Source organism: Falco cherrug, chromosome 1 (assembly GCF_023634085.1).
Source record: "Falco cherrug isolate bFalChe1 chromosome 1, bFalChe1.pri, whole genome shotgun sequence".
NCBI lineage: Eukaryota > Metazoa > Chordata > Aves > Falconiformes > Falconidae > Falco > Falco cherrug.
Genome location: NC_073697.1, coordinates 98,934,794 through 98,950,944, shown reverse-complemented (window position 1 = coordinate 98,950,944; position 16,151 = coordinate 98,934,794). Strand labels below are relative to the sequence as shown.

Below are 16,151 nucleotides of genomic sequence, written 5' to 3'. Positions count from 1 at the left end.
AAAAGTTTTCATTGGTGTTGCTGAAAAGACTTTAAAATACCACTCATGCCATGTAGCCACTTTGTCTAATTTAAAAGTGTGCCTTTAAAAGTTAGTTACCTGGTTTTAGTGTTTAGTTAAAATATGCAGAATTTAAGGCAGGGACAATGGAACAATGATCCTAGTCTCTCTTGATACTTCTAAATCATTTTTTTCTGTCTTGCTTAACTGACTGGTTCCTTTCTCTGCAGCACATCTGTTGTGTTGTTCTTGTCTTGTTTTGAAATACTCTGCTGTGATCTATCAGCATTAACAGTGTAAGTCAAATTAATTAGATTTTTGCTGTCTTCATTGGTATGTGGTTTACCTGAAGGATGCTGACCTGTAATCTGCATTATGTGGGTAGTATCTTTGAAAGTGATTCTGACTTGTTTGATTGCTCCAAATGAAAATTATTTGTGGTAATTAAGAAAAGGTGTGGTACTACAATGTTTTACATGAAAAACATTGTACCTTACCAGGTCTAGGTTTTCCTTAAGTTCTTTTAGCACCTCTGCCCAATAATAATAAAGTCTTACTACCTCTTGATTTGAAAAGAGTGAAATATGTGTATGCCCTTTTAATTTGCAGGCTCCTGATAGAGTAGAAAATGGAAAACCATACATTTTAAACAACCCCCCCCCCCAAGTGAGTGCTTGTATGAAATACAGCAGTGCCAGAGGCGTTTGGTATTATTCTTCTGTCTTACCAGATTCAGCAATGATAAAACATTCCTACATCCTTGACTCTTAATTACACAAATCAGTCTTTGTACAAACTGTTACATAGGTTAATGCTGATGTGATATTTGAAGCAAATGAAAAGGTGAGTGGGAGAGGGAGGGATATTGAAAGTTTTAAATTGCTAAATATTTCAAAATAAGCAAGAGTTTGACTCGGCAGAAGTCATGGTGCATTTTTCGAAGTATGTGAAGATTGCTAAGCAATGTACATAACCTTATGTATCAAACTGCCGAGTATTTTTATATAGCTAAACCAGCTTATTCCATTTTCAAGTCTATGATCTTGAAATGCCCGGGAAACATTAAGTAGAGGTTGGGGTGAATTGAGTTTTACCATCATCATCATCATAACTTCTTGGGGTCAGCAAACTATGAACCAGAAAGCATTTGCCAGGGTTCCTTGGAGAACTGCAATGGCAACTGTCATGCACAGCAAGAAAGCCGTAGTACTTCTAATTACTGTTGTCACAACGTATCTGCGTGCAGAGTGCTAAAAATGTGCCACGTACATATGCTCATGCTAGCTGGGGATTTTGACAAAGCCGTGTGTGGACACAGCTTGATGTCAGTCAAAGACTTGGTGCACTGGCTCAAACTCCTGTGAAAGTGCCAACTCCGGCTTCGCTTATGCAGAACTAAAGGTTCACATTTTGCTAACTCCTTGTTTTTGCAGTGTGTCATCGTCACAGCCATACTGGAGTTCTTGCAACCGGCCAGTGAAACGGGGTTCTCATCTAGAATGAGGGATGCATGCCCCCCCCCCCCCCCCCCATGTTAGAGGCTCAGGGCTTGGGTTATTGAGATTCTTGCAGTGGTTGAGATTTGCAGCCTCAAGGGAACGTGGCTGTCTTCCTCTTACTGTGGGTGTAACTTCACATTGTCACAGGCCCCTTGGTCATCCTGCGTAACCTCTAGAAGAATATTCATCTATTCTAACCTTGAGTTTACACACACAGGGAAACAGTTTAGTATCAAAAACTAAATCTGCATCAGAAACGCATAGTTCAAGCCGTGCTTGTATTTTGGGTCAAAGAGTCAGTGCAATGCACAGTACAGTATCACGTTGTTCTAAATGCAATTTTAAAAAATATTCCCAAACCAGAACATTTTTGTAAGTCTTCCTGTGCTGTCTTGGTTTGTTAGCTCAGAACACAGTACAGTATCACGTTGTTCTAAATGCAATTTAAAAAAATATTCCCAAACCAGAACATTTTTATAAATTTTCCTGTGCTGTCTTGGTTTGTTAGCTCAGAACACAGGCTAAATATTAGTAAGCTTGGTAGAAATTGTCTCATTCATACAGACGGGAATCTTACTGCCAATTACTGAGTCTTGCAAATGAGAAAGGATGCAAGTGTTACACCATTCTCTTTGTTCATTTGACAAGTGTAGTTTAATTTTAATTGAATTTTGTATTATGTGACTAAACTCTGTTTCTACTGTTCTGTGCCATAATTCTGAAAGTTCTAAGCCTAATAATAGAAGATCTATAGAACCTGGCTATTAAATGTTTTTCGTGACTGAAGCAGAAAAAACGTTTTAATTCTGTCAGACTAGTGTATATCACTGAAAGCAAAATAATAGGGACTATTTAACTGCATTAAATCATGATTTGCATGCCATTAATACTGACTTTGAATGCTTTTAAAAATGTATCTTGGGGTATATTCACTTAAATAGTCTGCACAATTTTGTTTACTAGGTTTGAGTGGCTTAATCAATCATTCCTCAGACAGGTGTTCTATGACTAAAAACATCTCAACCGTAGAAAAGCTCCCAAAGGATAGTGATTTTTTCCCATTAAATGCATTTCAGGATGCATGCAGAAAACCTCACGTTGTGATAATGCTAATGGCTTCCTCATCTTTCAAAAGGAATTTGTACAGTTTTAGTTAGATAGTTAACTTTTATTTTAAAAATAAAAATAAAAATTGAGTAAGGTCCTAAAAAAAATTTGCAAAACATCTTTGCTGAGTTCTACATTTTGTTTTCTCAGAGTACTCTCTTCATTGGCCCAGTAATTTTTTTATTCCTGGTTTTCTTTGGAACAATGTGCAGTATTTGCTTTTTTGAAAAGAACCTTTTTTCTCTGGGCACTTGACATTGTTCAGTCCCACTGGAAAGCTCCTACACCCATCCATCCCCCCCAAAAAACCCAAAACCAAAACCAACAAAGCAAAACAGAAAAACCCACCCAACACCCACCTCAGCCCAGCTGGAGGTGCATCTATAGTGTTATATATTATTATAGATTATATAGAGCATAGTATATATTCGTCACTATAGTTATACAGTGGGGAAGCATTTGTGCTTCTGAGCTAAGAGAATTATGAACTGCCAAATTAAAGGAAAACCTGAATAACTGATGGTTTTCCTCAGCTTTTACATACTCTTATTTTTCTTTTCACAGTAGCTATCAGTACACTGTGGTTTATTTTGGATCTCAGTCTTCCATCAAAAATATTTTTTCCTTTGTAAAATAATAGGAAAAATCAACCCTTAAGTAGGAAATTACTAACTTAAGTCATCTTATCTTTTCAGTTTCCAGCAGCCTGGTTGACTATGTTTGATGCAGTACTTATTCTGATCCTAATACCCTTAAAAGATAAATTGGTGGACCCCATTTTAAAGAGGAATGGCTTGCTCCCATCCTCACTGAAGAGGATTGCAGTTGGAATGTTCTTTGTAATGTGTTCTGCATTTGCTGCAGGTAAGAAAACAACTCTGAGATCTACTTCCATAGTTATTTATTCAGCTACTTGCAATAGCATTTAAAAAAAACACCTTTGTGAATCTTTAATTTGAGATTATTGAGAAGTCTTTTCCATGGGATAGTTAGAATGCAACTGCATGACTGTATTTCCCACAATGAAAGATACTTGATCCAAAAACTTACTGTTTTGAATGTTTGAAATAAAATTGGACCATTTTGCCTGCCTGCAATAGACTTTGAGTATACCTTTTAAAACCAATTGTCAATTAAGGTTTTCATATACAGTGTTACTTTCTAGTATGCTTGGTAGAGGAGAACTATTTGTCTTCTGACTGTATTTTCTCAACAAATGCCTTAGCTTCATGATCAGTGTTTAGGTTGTCTGAACAAAGTGTCCAGTGTTTGGGTATAAGGCTGTTAATCCTCTTAAAATAATCTTTATGGTATTGTTGAGGTCCATGTTGTTTGATTTATTAACAATTTATCTTGAAGCTGAAAATTTATTTACCTTGAAAAACAAATTAGTTCAGAAATAAGTATGTTCCTTCATATATTTGACTTCCAAGTATTAAAGCAGGGAAAGAATTTTAGGTAAAATTTCACTTTATCTGAAACAATAAAGTTAGGTTATAGCTGAACAAGAATTTCCTCACACTTTGGGTTTTTTTCTCCCCATCTTAATGTTCCCTAATGTTTGGGAATTACCGTAGTGTAAAATAGCTTAGCTGTAGCATGAAAGGAAAAAGATGACAACTCTGTTCAAACCATAAATCAGCTGCTTTTGAGATGATTTAAAGTTGTTAAGCACTGCTGATGTGGAACTGAACATCTCTGAGCAATGCTTCATAGAACCTATAGCCTTCACCTAGTATCACTGTAATGAACATATTGATAAAGCATTATAGCATTAAATAAATTAATTTCAGCAGTTGTAATCTCCTATATTTTAGAGAGGGACACTTTATATGGCTATTAAGATTTCTTTCAATGAGAGAGATAATTACCTTATTAGGCCAAGGTCACTTTGCGTGTGGGCAAGTAAAGCTCTTAAAGCAAAGTCATTTAAACTTAAAATAGGAATTTTTCTCTTATTCCATGTTAACTTAGGACACTGCTACCAGCAAAAGAAGATGATGTAGAACAGTTAAATGTCAGGTCTTTAAATAGAACCTGCTGGCTCACATGTAAGTGAGTTCAAACCCAGCAATATCTGTCTTCATTAGTACTGGGGGAAAAAAGCTTATTGAGCTACAATAGCTGAGTTGGGGAATGGGTTCGCATAGCAGAACTCTTAAAAATTTCAACTACTTGTTTTCTATTCACCTACAAATGTAACACACAATTTTGTTGTTTGAGCCTCTCCTAACTCTTCCACAGTAGAAACTGAGAAGGTAAATTCTTCGGGTGGTTATCTGCAATCTGGTTGGAAAGTTTAACCTTTAGACTAACTTAACATCCCTTCATCATAGCATGAATTTAAGAGCTTCAGTTGCAACAAATTTGGGGCATAGGAAACTCTGTTTATTTTAGCAGGGTGGAAAGCTTCTGTTGGTTCGTGTTTCATAAAATTTTTATTTTCTCATTAAATGTTAGTTATAGAAGCCATATTTTAATATTCTTAAAATACAACATTAATTCCCACCATTTCTGCCTAGAGGTAGACATTGATTAACATCTTAAAAGTATGAAGCTGTTAATGTCTTAACTTGCAGTCTTGGAAGTATCTTAATAATTTTTTGTGTGCCATATTTCCATTTTAACTTACTTATCTAACTGGCATTAGTTGTGGATGCTACTTTAGGCTACCTATTAGATTTTTTTGGCTTATTTTAAATACCTTACAAACTGTATGAGAATACAACTGATTAGATTTAATGAACATCTGCAGTGCTTCATGCATTTTATCATAAATTCTGAGCAGCAGTATATAAGGTTATTCAACTGGAAAATCTACTTCATTTATAGAGTTTAAACAATTGTAGCAAGCAGTTAAGATTCTTTTAACTACTAAAACTGTAAGATTAAACTTGAAGCTTGTCTATCAAAGTCTAAGAAAGAATTCATAGATTCTAGATTCTGAAGTACTTGGCCTTGAAGATAAATTTATGACAACGCTTGGTATGTTGTAGTTATGCTCCTGTGTGGTTAAACACCTCCTAAATCTACTTACGTTAAGAAGAGTATCAGAGGCATTAAGGATCACTAGATGTTAATGTTAGTTAGCATTAGAGGTGCAATAATTTTGTGTTGAATGCATATGAATGAAATTATGTCTGAGTTCTTAGCTGATTGTACTGCCTTGTTTACATTTTAGTTAAGTTCCACTCTAAAATGTTTGTCAGCTGTATTAAAACTAAAACACCAAGAAATCCAGGTTTATTTTAATGACATCAGCTTTTCACAGTTCAGAGGGCACTGAGGTGGCTGAAAAGCTAAAGAAAAGTACTTAAAAATAAGATGGGTAAGTGGTCACCTGAAAAGAAATGAAGGTAGAGAAAATGTGGTGGCTTGACACTAAAAGGTACTAAGTTCAGAACAGTCTTTACCTCAAAAACAGATGTTACTAAGGAAAACATACTTTTTAAGAAACATTTTGGGGCCTCAAGGTAGTATTTAAGCAAACTTGAGTAATTCTGTTTTCTGTGTGTCATGAGATTAGGCTGTAGAGCTGTTGCAAGATTTTGTACTTGAAGAGATTCTGGACTGCTATGAATGAGTAAAGACCCATTATATAAATGCAGCTTTCCATCCTTTTCAAAGTACTTTCCAAAGTCACTTGTTCGTGTGTGCTCCCTCAAGTCTGGTTTTTGGAGTTCCAACTCCCTACAATAACGAAATGCAACGTTATCCTTAAGCATGTGATTTCTAGAACGTGTTCAGTTATGGCCTCACCTACAGAATGCATATAGGGACTACAGGGGGGTTTGGGTCCCAGCTTGGGTCCCTCACCATGGTCAGGACTGATAAGAAGCTGCATGTTGTGGTGTGGAGGTGTTTTGGCAAACACCACTCGTTTCCCTTGGAACACTAACTTAGGAGAGACATGGGGATCTGCTTGGCCCCCTCAAGGTTTGTATGTCATAGATCTCAGAAGAAACAGGAGAACAGATGTTACATTGGGCATTAAAAATGGCTTGTGCTTTTTTATATGAAAAGTGCTGTCAATAGGTTCTGTCAGCATCGTATTAAATGTCCATGTCATCCTTTGGCTGCCTCTAGGAAAGAAAAAGCTAGAAGTGAGGAAACAGATGTAATCACTTGTACATAGTATGATATCCATGAAGCATCATGTCTGTCTTCTAAATCTTGTACAATTTTGTTTTGTATGTAAGAGGAGTGATATTTTGTGCCCCAAGATTAGGTGGAATCTTGGCTCAGTAAGCAGAAAGAGACCAAAACGGACAGGCACAAAATGGGAGGCCGTGTGTGTATAACGTGTATTACAAGTAGCAGTGCCATTGACTTACTGTTGCTCCTCTGAACTGGTGATTAATAAATTCCCCTCATTTCCAAGGATATTGAGAATTCTTTTATAGAGGTCCTTTTTGGGTGAGGCGGGGAATTTTATTAACTATTAGCTATTCTGTGCATTTTATGTAACAGTGCGGCAAATCCTTTAATCTGGGCAACTTCAACAAAAACCCTACAGCATTATTTGATACTCACTTTCTACTCTAAACTGTTGTGTTGAGCAAGCTAAAAATGGTTATATTTTACATTATCATGTCTATTTTTCATTCTACATGAAGTACTTTCTCTGCAATGTATTGCTTGTAAATCAAGCTCTAATGAGCTTTTGGATCTCTTGGGATGATAAGTGTCATATAAATGTCATGATCATACTCACAGAGGATTTTCATAGTTCTACAGGACTAGTGTAGCCATTTCAATAAGGAAAATGGGTTCTCGTTTATTAATACTGTGGTGGCAGGTGCAGTGGTTTAACACTGCAAAGTAGTAGTTTGAGAAAATGAGATTCTTTAAAAAAACCGAACAACATAGTTTGTATGAGAAGGCTCTCAGCTAATCCATCTGGAAAAGGCTTAAGTACTTATAATTATTGCTACTGAATAAGAATATAATCACTAATTCTATGGCAGAACTGTATGTCTTGAAGTAACAGTAGCAAAAATAATCTGAAATGCTTTATGTTAGGAAATAAGGAGATATATATTCCTGTTTTATAGTTTGTAATTGCACTGCAGGACTGAATTGTAATGTAATTCTTAATATGTAATTTAATTCTTAATATGAAGAAACAATGTTTGCATCTTAGGTCAATCTTTTTTACCCCCCCTTAATGCAGGAATTCTGGAAAGCAACAGACTGAAAATTGTAAAGGTTAAAACAATTAATCAGACAATTGGAAATGTTACATACCATGCTGCAGATTTGCCGATATGGTGGCAGATTCCTCAATATGTGCTGATTGGATTCAGTGAAATATTTGCAAGTATAGCAGGTAAGAGTCTTTGTGTGTTTTAAATCTGCTTTCTCATCTGTCCTAAATGATGGATTCTTAAAAAAGAAATACTTACTTCTCAAATCATTATAAATAAGCTCTAATGTTTCCAAATATAATACTATACCATATAACTTAATATAAGTGGCAAAGCACACAATTGTCTTTCACATTTGAAAATTTTTTATATGAAAGTATGTTTTCAAGACTGAATTTCAAGTAGAGCAACACTTAAAATATTTGCATGTCATCCAGTTAGAATTGGATATTTGCAAGCCCTAATGGAAAACAATATACACTTTCAATATTGTATTTTAAAGAATAGTTTTGATGCAGTGTTGTTTCCTCTGAATCTTTCCCTGTGTTGCAAATAAAATTTCTGCTTTGTAATTTTTTTGGCGTAAAAACTGAGCTCACAATTTAGAAAGTGAATTAGTAAGTGTCAACACTTTTCTGAGGGGAAAAAGAACCATCTTTAGAAAGATTTGTCACTAATTTAAATTCATATTACTTGACTTTTTACATCTCCTGAAATAACAAAATTTGTAACGCTCAATTTAAACTACTTTTTTTGTGAATATTAGTAATGAAGTAGCTATTTTTTATACAGTATCATCTGCTTTATTTACAGATCAATTTTTCTATAGTTGTTTTAATACTTCAGTGTGATAGTAGGGAAATGGAAACACTGTTCAGAATCTTGCCTTTCAACAAATGCAGATCTTAAATTTCTTAATGCTGTTCTGTGTGGTGTCGTGGACAGCTGTGTGATTATACTGATTTTTAAGCTGAAAGTGAAGTGGGAGGAGAGGGTGAATAGAACTACAAAATCTTATTTTCTGGTCTGTTTCATATACACGCAGGGCTCATTAGCAGGAGGAAAGCACAGGCAACTTACCTGTTGTCACTGTGCTACGCCTAGCACAGGTGTCCTGGATTAAACAGTGGAAGGGTATTGTGAGTCTCTTAGCACAGTGCTTGCATGCCTAGTGCTTGGGAGCAATGCGTAGTTACCAGTAAGAAACCCGTCATGATCGTAGAAGTAGCTATTCTGATCCTACTTAAATAGAATGCAGAGTTCCCTGAGTGGAACTCCTCCAGTGGCTTGACTTAAAAATCATTTAGTATTTGCTTAATTATAGTTACTTATTAATGTGTCGAAGTACTGTTTCAGAATATTGAACTTTGAAGATCATCCATTCAAACTGGGATTACATATAGGTCTTTTTTCTTCGATTTCTTGTAACAGAATTTCTTGGTTTCGTTTCCCGTGCAGGAGGTTACTGTCATTCCTCACTCTGGGCAAGCCCAGTGCATTCAAATAAGATTCTCTAACGTCCTGTTGGCGGTAGCCCAAGCTGTCTGGTGGCCCATTTGTTCCCCTCTTAGTGGAACAGAGAACTTCTCCATCAGGTTTCTGGTTACATGTCATCACAGTTGTTAGGAAATAAAACAAAGGTGGTTGGATTGCTTGGCAAGTAGAAGAAAAGGTGGTGTGTGGCTTTTTGTTTTGTTTTTCTATCTCCTCATTTGCTGTAAGCTTTTCTTCTAGCTGTCTGGCCTGGGATTTCATGTGACTGGAAGAATTAGACGTATCGATCACATATTGAACTACTTTAGTTATTCAGTATGTTAGAGGAATTCTTTTTAGATATGGCTTTGATTTGTGTGTATTTGTAGTTTTGTGGCTTGCATTCAAATGCCCCACTAATGTACTCTTTCCTTCCTGGTGGAGGGTAGGTTGATGTCTCATGCCAGGTTGCTGGGAGTGTCCCATTTGCAATGGGAATGCAGCGTCCTCCAACAGTTAATTCTGTGCATGCACAGGGCATGTACCTGGAAACCAGCACCTAGCACAAACTCTTCTGACAGTAAATGCAACATTTGGAAATAAGGTCCTACTGTATTGCACCAGTTGAAAGCCTAGTTCTTCAGGTTTTGTAGTGCAGCAGTTGGTATTGGAGATGAACCCCTTAAGTGGCGAATGGCTGAAGGTCTGAGGTCACTGAAACCTGATAGGAGTCCCAAGACACTGAAGACTTTAGATTCTTAAATGGAAAGTACGCTTTGGCAGTGCAGTTGGTACATATCCTTTGCTAGAGGATGTATCTGCATAGTCACTGCTGTCCGATAGTACAATACATTTCATTATGTGTGAACAGTAGCCATCACAAATCCTAACATACAAAAATCTCAAGATGGAAGTCTTGTTAATTGAATTACTTACTAAAACTAAGGCTGTATTTAGCATTTTTATCAAAAGAGTAAAATGAGTTACATTTATGTGACAATTAAATCTGGACTGAGATGAACAGATTACTTGTCAGAAACGCAAGTCTTCATGCAAAAGTAAATTTCTTCCCTCTTACACATTCTTGTTTCTTTGTCAGGCACTGTTACTAGTTTATAGGTATTCCCAAGGGCAAAATAACAAACCTGTCTGCAGGTCGTGAAAGGTCAAGGACTTGATGCATCCTCTGTTGAACTCCAGCTGAGGGTTGGTTTTTTCAGCTCTTTAGTGGATGACTTTGTAAGAAGTCTTTAAGGCTTACACTATTCTTATGTGAATACTCTTCTGTTCTGCACTTGCAGGGTCTGTACCAACAGCTTTATAACTTCAAAACCTGTTGGTCAGTTTTTTTAGGAGAAATGCAAATGCTTCTTTCTTTGACCAGAAATTCTATGCAGATCTTAATTGCTTTGTGTGTTACACTTACATTTTATTTGTTTTACAAAGCTTTTTTCCCTGCCTTCTAATTGTTATCTAAACTGAATTCTTAGTAAGAAGGCCTTTCAAGATTTCATAGAGTATACTTTAACAATTTGATATTAAAAGTTGATAAAGGCATCTATTGTGCTATGAAATTCAGCTTTAAAATAAGCAGTGTTAATGGTTACAAAACAATAGTGATTTGGAAATGTTTATGATGAACAAAAGGGGACTAAATGTCCTAAGAGCAGAGACATATGCTTGCTTTTTTGTTTACTGTAAAACTAAGCATACTTTTATTAAGCCACATTAGTTACACTTGAGGTACCTTTAAAAAGATGACACACATTGCGTTAATCTTTTGTATTATTCTGTCAATCCTCTTAAAGCACCCTTATTTAACTGGGAATCGTAATCTCACGCGACACCACCAACTAGAGAATTTCATTTCAGAACAGCTTGTTTGAGGTAGCGTGAAATCGTTATCAATGGCTGCCAGCAGGCAAAAATATCTCTGAAGGCAAAGAAAAGATTTTATATTCTTTATGCCAGATTAAATATTCGGGCTGTTGGAAACATTATTCAAGTTTAGAAACATGCCTTATTTTTTTGCAAAAAGTGCAGTGTTCCACCCATTTTGGGTTTTGTATGAGCCTTAAGATCTGTTTCCAGCAGTAACACTCGCATCCAGTATATCTGTAAAATAAACAAGAGAAGCAATGGGCCAGATCCTTTCATGTAACATGCTTGAGCTTAACTTGTACAGAATGTACAAAAGCCTGGTAATGGCTGGTACTCTGGAGACTTGCAGCAGCTATGGTAACTTAACAAGAGGTTACAAAACAAGCTACTGTATCCTGAGAATAGTCTACTGCTGCTTTTTTTTTTTTTTCTTTTTTTAAGTGAGATTGGCCAGATAAATACTCCTTCAAAAATCCAAATTGTTTTATTAATGGCAAAACCTAGGAAACAAATTTGAGTTCTAAATTCTCAAATATAATTTTGCCCCCCCTTCCCCATTTGCAGATCTCTCTCCATGTCTGTAGCGATTCTCTTCTAAGGGTTGGTGTTTACAGGAACCCACACGGCTGAGTTGCACAGAGAATGTTTCAGTTCCTGTGTGGAAGTACAGACAGGTTGCTGTTGGCCCGTTCTGATGTTTTGCGAAGGAAAAAGAGCCTCGCAACAGGCACATCGACCTGTCTGGCTTGAAGTATTAAGCCTTTTCGTGAAAAGAAATGCCAGTATGTTTGTATTAGACTCTGTTTGGAGCAGCAGAAGTCAAACACCAGTAATGGTGTAAATAAAGCATACCTTTATTACGCAAGTCATAAGATTTGTGCCATTTTCAAGTCTCTTACCGCTCTCTTTACTGAGAAGAATGTTAGATGAGGTAGCATTAATTTTCAGTGTGAAGCAGACTGTTTTGAAACAAGCATTTCACCTGTCAGAGAAAAAGCGCTGCACAGAATGTATTTGACTGTCTCTTGTGAATAATCCCATTTGATTTTTGACAGGAGTATTATTCTAAAAGGGAGAGTTAATCATAGGCATTAGTCTTTGCCAGGCAGAGCCTAACCCAGTGTGTTCTGTTGGTACTCAAATTCAGTAACACAGATTTTCAGATTTTTGTCACTGGTATGTTTTTCTTTGTTTTACTGGTTGAAATTTGAGTAAGTATAGTTTTAGAGTTGAAGTCCCATTTCTACAAGTCTTAAGAAGAGTGTGTTAGCAAGCAATTCTCAAAGCTCACAGAATTAGAGATCAAAATTCTATTAAAACTAATTACTGCCTTTCCAGTTACAATTAATTTCTCTTGTCTGCACATTCAGAGATACAGACACTGAGTCTGGGAGAGATAAATGTTCGTGGTCGGTGCAGGAGGGACATTCAGTTCCAGGGGACTTTGTTCTCAGCAGGGAATGCCGTGTGCTTTGTGAGCGCTGCACAACAGCCAGGCAATACAGGAACAAGTGCCAGGGGGGACATAGAACTTGCCAGGTTGAAGTTAGTTTAATAAATTTCTTTGAGTATAGTTTTAGACAGAAAAATGAATATGCTGCCTCAGAAGATTTCTTGATTTTACCCATGTAATATTAATAAGATCAAAGTGCGCATCTCAAATGTTGTCCGTTTAATGGGTTGGTATATTGATGACTTTTAACAGGGTTCATAAAGTAAATAGAGGGAACTGGGAACTGATAGAGATTCACTACCTCAAGTCCCTGTCTCCTGAAATCCAAGGCTAGTATTAATATACCAGAAATAGTATACACCTGTAACTTGTATAGCACTAAACTAGAATGAACAACTATTATTTCTTAGATCTTCCAATAGCATTTTTTTATCTTTTAATACAGGTTTAGAATTTGCATATTCAGCTGCTCCCAAATCTATGCAGAGTGCTATTATGGGGCTGTTCTTTTTCTTTTCGGGGATTGGATCATTCGTTGGCTCTGGATTGTTGGCACTGGTGTCTATTAAAGAAATTGGCTGGATGAGTAATCACACAGATTTTGGTAAGTTATTTTCAGTCTATTCATAGTCTATGAAGTAGAAGGCTTTGTCAGAAGCGGTTAAGCATCAAGCATGTGGAACTGTTGGGTCTTAGCACAGTTATTATTTTAAAAATATAAATTTGTCTACTGTTTTGTTAAAGACAGTTTCATTGTGCATGTAAGGATGAAGTAACGTGACTGTGCAAAATGATACATTGCCCTCATGAAAGAATGGAAAATAGGCATGTAGTATTTTGCCTCTGTAAGGCCTGTCAAATACCTGCTCAGCTGCTAACTGCATTTCATCACTAGATAATACTTAGAAATTTTTTTATTTTAATACAAAATATTTAAATTATGTGTGGAAGAAGAATATATTTCATGTAAAGTACTGAAATTACTTTCTGCAGTTGTGGGGAGTAAAATGTACCCATCTCTCTCTTAGTTTCAGCTTCCTAGTTTCAAGAGACTTCACTGAAATTGCCATGAGTTAATTTTGCATTTCTGTCTGCTAGCTATTTATACTCTTTTTAAAAAGTCCAACATATTGTCTGCTTTTTATTGCCAGTTGAAGTTAAAAATAATTATTGGCACCAGTAGGTGGCACCTTGGGAATTTCAGAAGATCGTACCATCATCAATGGGCTAATGAATTCCAACAGAAGGAGCATGAAAAGTTAAAATGTATGCCAGACCTACTGTGTATACGTGGCTTAAAAGTACAGCCTAAGCTTACTTTAAATTTGGTATGAAAGAATTTGCCATTTAAACTTGATTTGCATGCTAACTAAAAAGCAGTGTTGTCTGCAACAGCACATTTAACTCAAAGATGACAACTTGTGGCATTAAGTTGTTCTTTAAAAAAACTGCAAAAGGTGACAAGTAGCCTTGTGTGCTCACCAAGTGAAATTTAATCACATTGAGACTTTTTTTCCCCAGTCAATTTCAAAATTAGAAGAGCATCTTTTTCTGCAATTCTGTAATTTTCCAATTAATATATGTGATATTTGATGGTACTTTTTTTAGGTTCTTGCCTTTGGATATTTGATGGTGCTTTTTTTAGGCTCTTGCCTTTGTTTTCTGAAGCAGCTGCAGCCTAGGCGAAGACAGTGCCTAATATTCCCTCTGTAAAATACTTAAGTTGTGATAAATATATCCAGAGTTGGCTAGAACTGGAAGATGTTACCTTTCATGACTCACTGGTCATCTCTTTTGAATAAGCTGGTCAGCTCAGTGGATTGTCCTTCGGACAGCTGTCAGAACTGGGATTTCTACCTTTCTTAGTTCAAAGACACCACACAGAATTGAGCCTTCTCAGCAGCTGTATGTCAGGCTGAAGGCTGCAGCACTCCGTGGGTGGTCTTGATCTGTAGTATCCATAGTAGCTACTGTTTTAACTATTTATATCAGTAACTGTTTCTAACTCGATTTTCATTTGGTATAATGTTATGGAAAGTTAGCAAATTCGCATCTAAAATTGACTTAGGTCTTCCAGGGCAGGACTTGTAAAGAGGAGTCTTTATGAACAAATGACTGCTGAATTTTTCAGTAGATGCTGTATAACTATAAGCACGTGCACCAAGCTTCTGGTATTTGTGCTAACTCATGGTGCCATTTGAGGAAACTGACTGTCCCCAATATCTACTGAGAAAGTTCACTCTGCTGGCAGTTCAGTGTTGGTTGCTGCCATTGAAATGACTGTTACTTCTCTACAAAAACTGAGATTTCATGGGTTTAATATCCCATCTCATAAAGGATAATCACTACTCTTTAAACACGTCTGCTCTTGAAATGGAGATTCACATGTATATTGTATTTTAAATGTCAAGGAAAGACTCTTTAATTTTATTGCAAGTTCATTTAATTGGATCTTAAGTTTCAGTAATTAAAGTAATTTAATCTGAACATTTATAGCCTGTTGGGATCAATGTATACTTCACTGTTTTTACTGTCTTCTAAACCTTTTTGATAATCATAATGGTCCAATTGGCTGTGGCTCATGTGACATGTTGGAAATGAGCCACAATATATTGTTCTTGGAAGTACAGCAATAGTTAGCGCACATTTTTTAATACAGGAATAATGTTTTAGCAATGAGTTTTCTTAATTTAACATTATTTAATGTGGTAGAAATCACTAAGTTATAACAACTTTGAGGGGATGTTAAAGGTGAATTGAACCAAAAAGAAACCACGTATGTTTTCATGAATTCTAAACTTTGTTCCAAAGGAAGTCTGAGAGAGAAAGTCTCAGTAATTCCTTTATTTATATCTACAGAGTTGCCAAATTTTTCCTTTAATATCATTCATTTTTAAATTATTTTTATTTTGTCTTTGACTTAGTAGAGAAGGGAGGTACAGGCTTCCAGATACAGAAAGACCATGTAGCGTTCAGCAGGGCTAAAAAGGCTGCAGGAGGGGACTCTTCAGTATATGTAGTACAAAAAAAGAAAAAAACACAGAAGAAATCACATTTACCAGTTTCAATTAAGCTGTAAAACAAGAGACTTTCTTTTTTTCCGTTGACTAAAGCCTTATCACTACATTGTATGCTCCAGGCTCCTTAAAAATGTATCTAGTGAAAATGGTAAAGGCTTTAAGTTATTCGCCTCTATGAGTGTAGCTTTGCTTCCACCCTGACTGCTGCATTTCACTGGGAGCTGTTTCTGAACAGTTTACTATCCAGGGCTTTATTTGCAGAAATTTCTTTTTCAAGTCCATTTTGTGGCCACAGCACAGGGACGTTTTCTTCTTTTGCTTTTGAAAAGAGTTGTCTCATTCAAAAACTGATAAGTGATCTCTATTCCTTACATTGTGAAGAAAGTAAATTATATATGGAAATACATATTGAGGTTTTTAGCTGTTTTATCTTGAGTCAGCAAAGCATTGTAATTTTGCAGCATAAGAAAACAGACTTAAAAAAAAAGAGGCAGAGGGGAAATAAAGAAAGATTATCAGCCAGTTAGCCTTTCAAAATTCGTTTGGCTCTCATGAAGCATGCCCAGTGCTA

The 16,151-nt window shown here is 36.2% G+C and overlaps 1 protein-coding gene across 1 annotated transcript in view; it reads left to right on the top strand.

Moving 5' to 3' along the window:
• The window catches only part of SLC15A4 (solute carrier family 15 member 4), a 30,776-nt gene that overhangs the window by 12,867 nt on the left and 1,758 nt on the right, over positions 1-16,151 (top strand). The window contains exons 5-7 of the mRNA XM_005439575.4: positions 3,302-3,470; positions 7,780-7,935; positions 13,006-13,164. Of these exons, the coding sequence (XP_005439632.3) occupies positions 3,302-3,470; positions 7,780-7,935; positions 13,006-13,164 (484 nt within the window). The remainder of the gene's footprint in view (positions 1-3,301; positions 3,471-7,779; positions 7,936-13,005; positions 13,165-16,151) is intronic.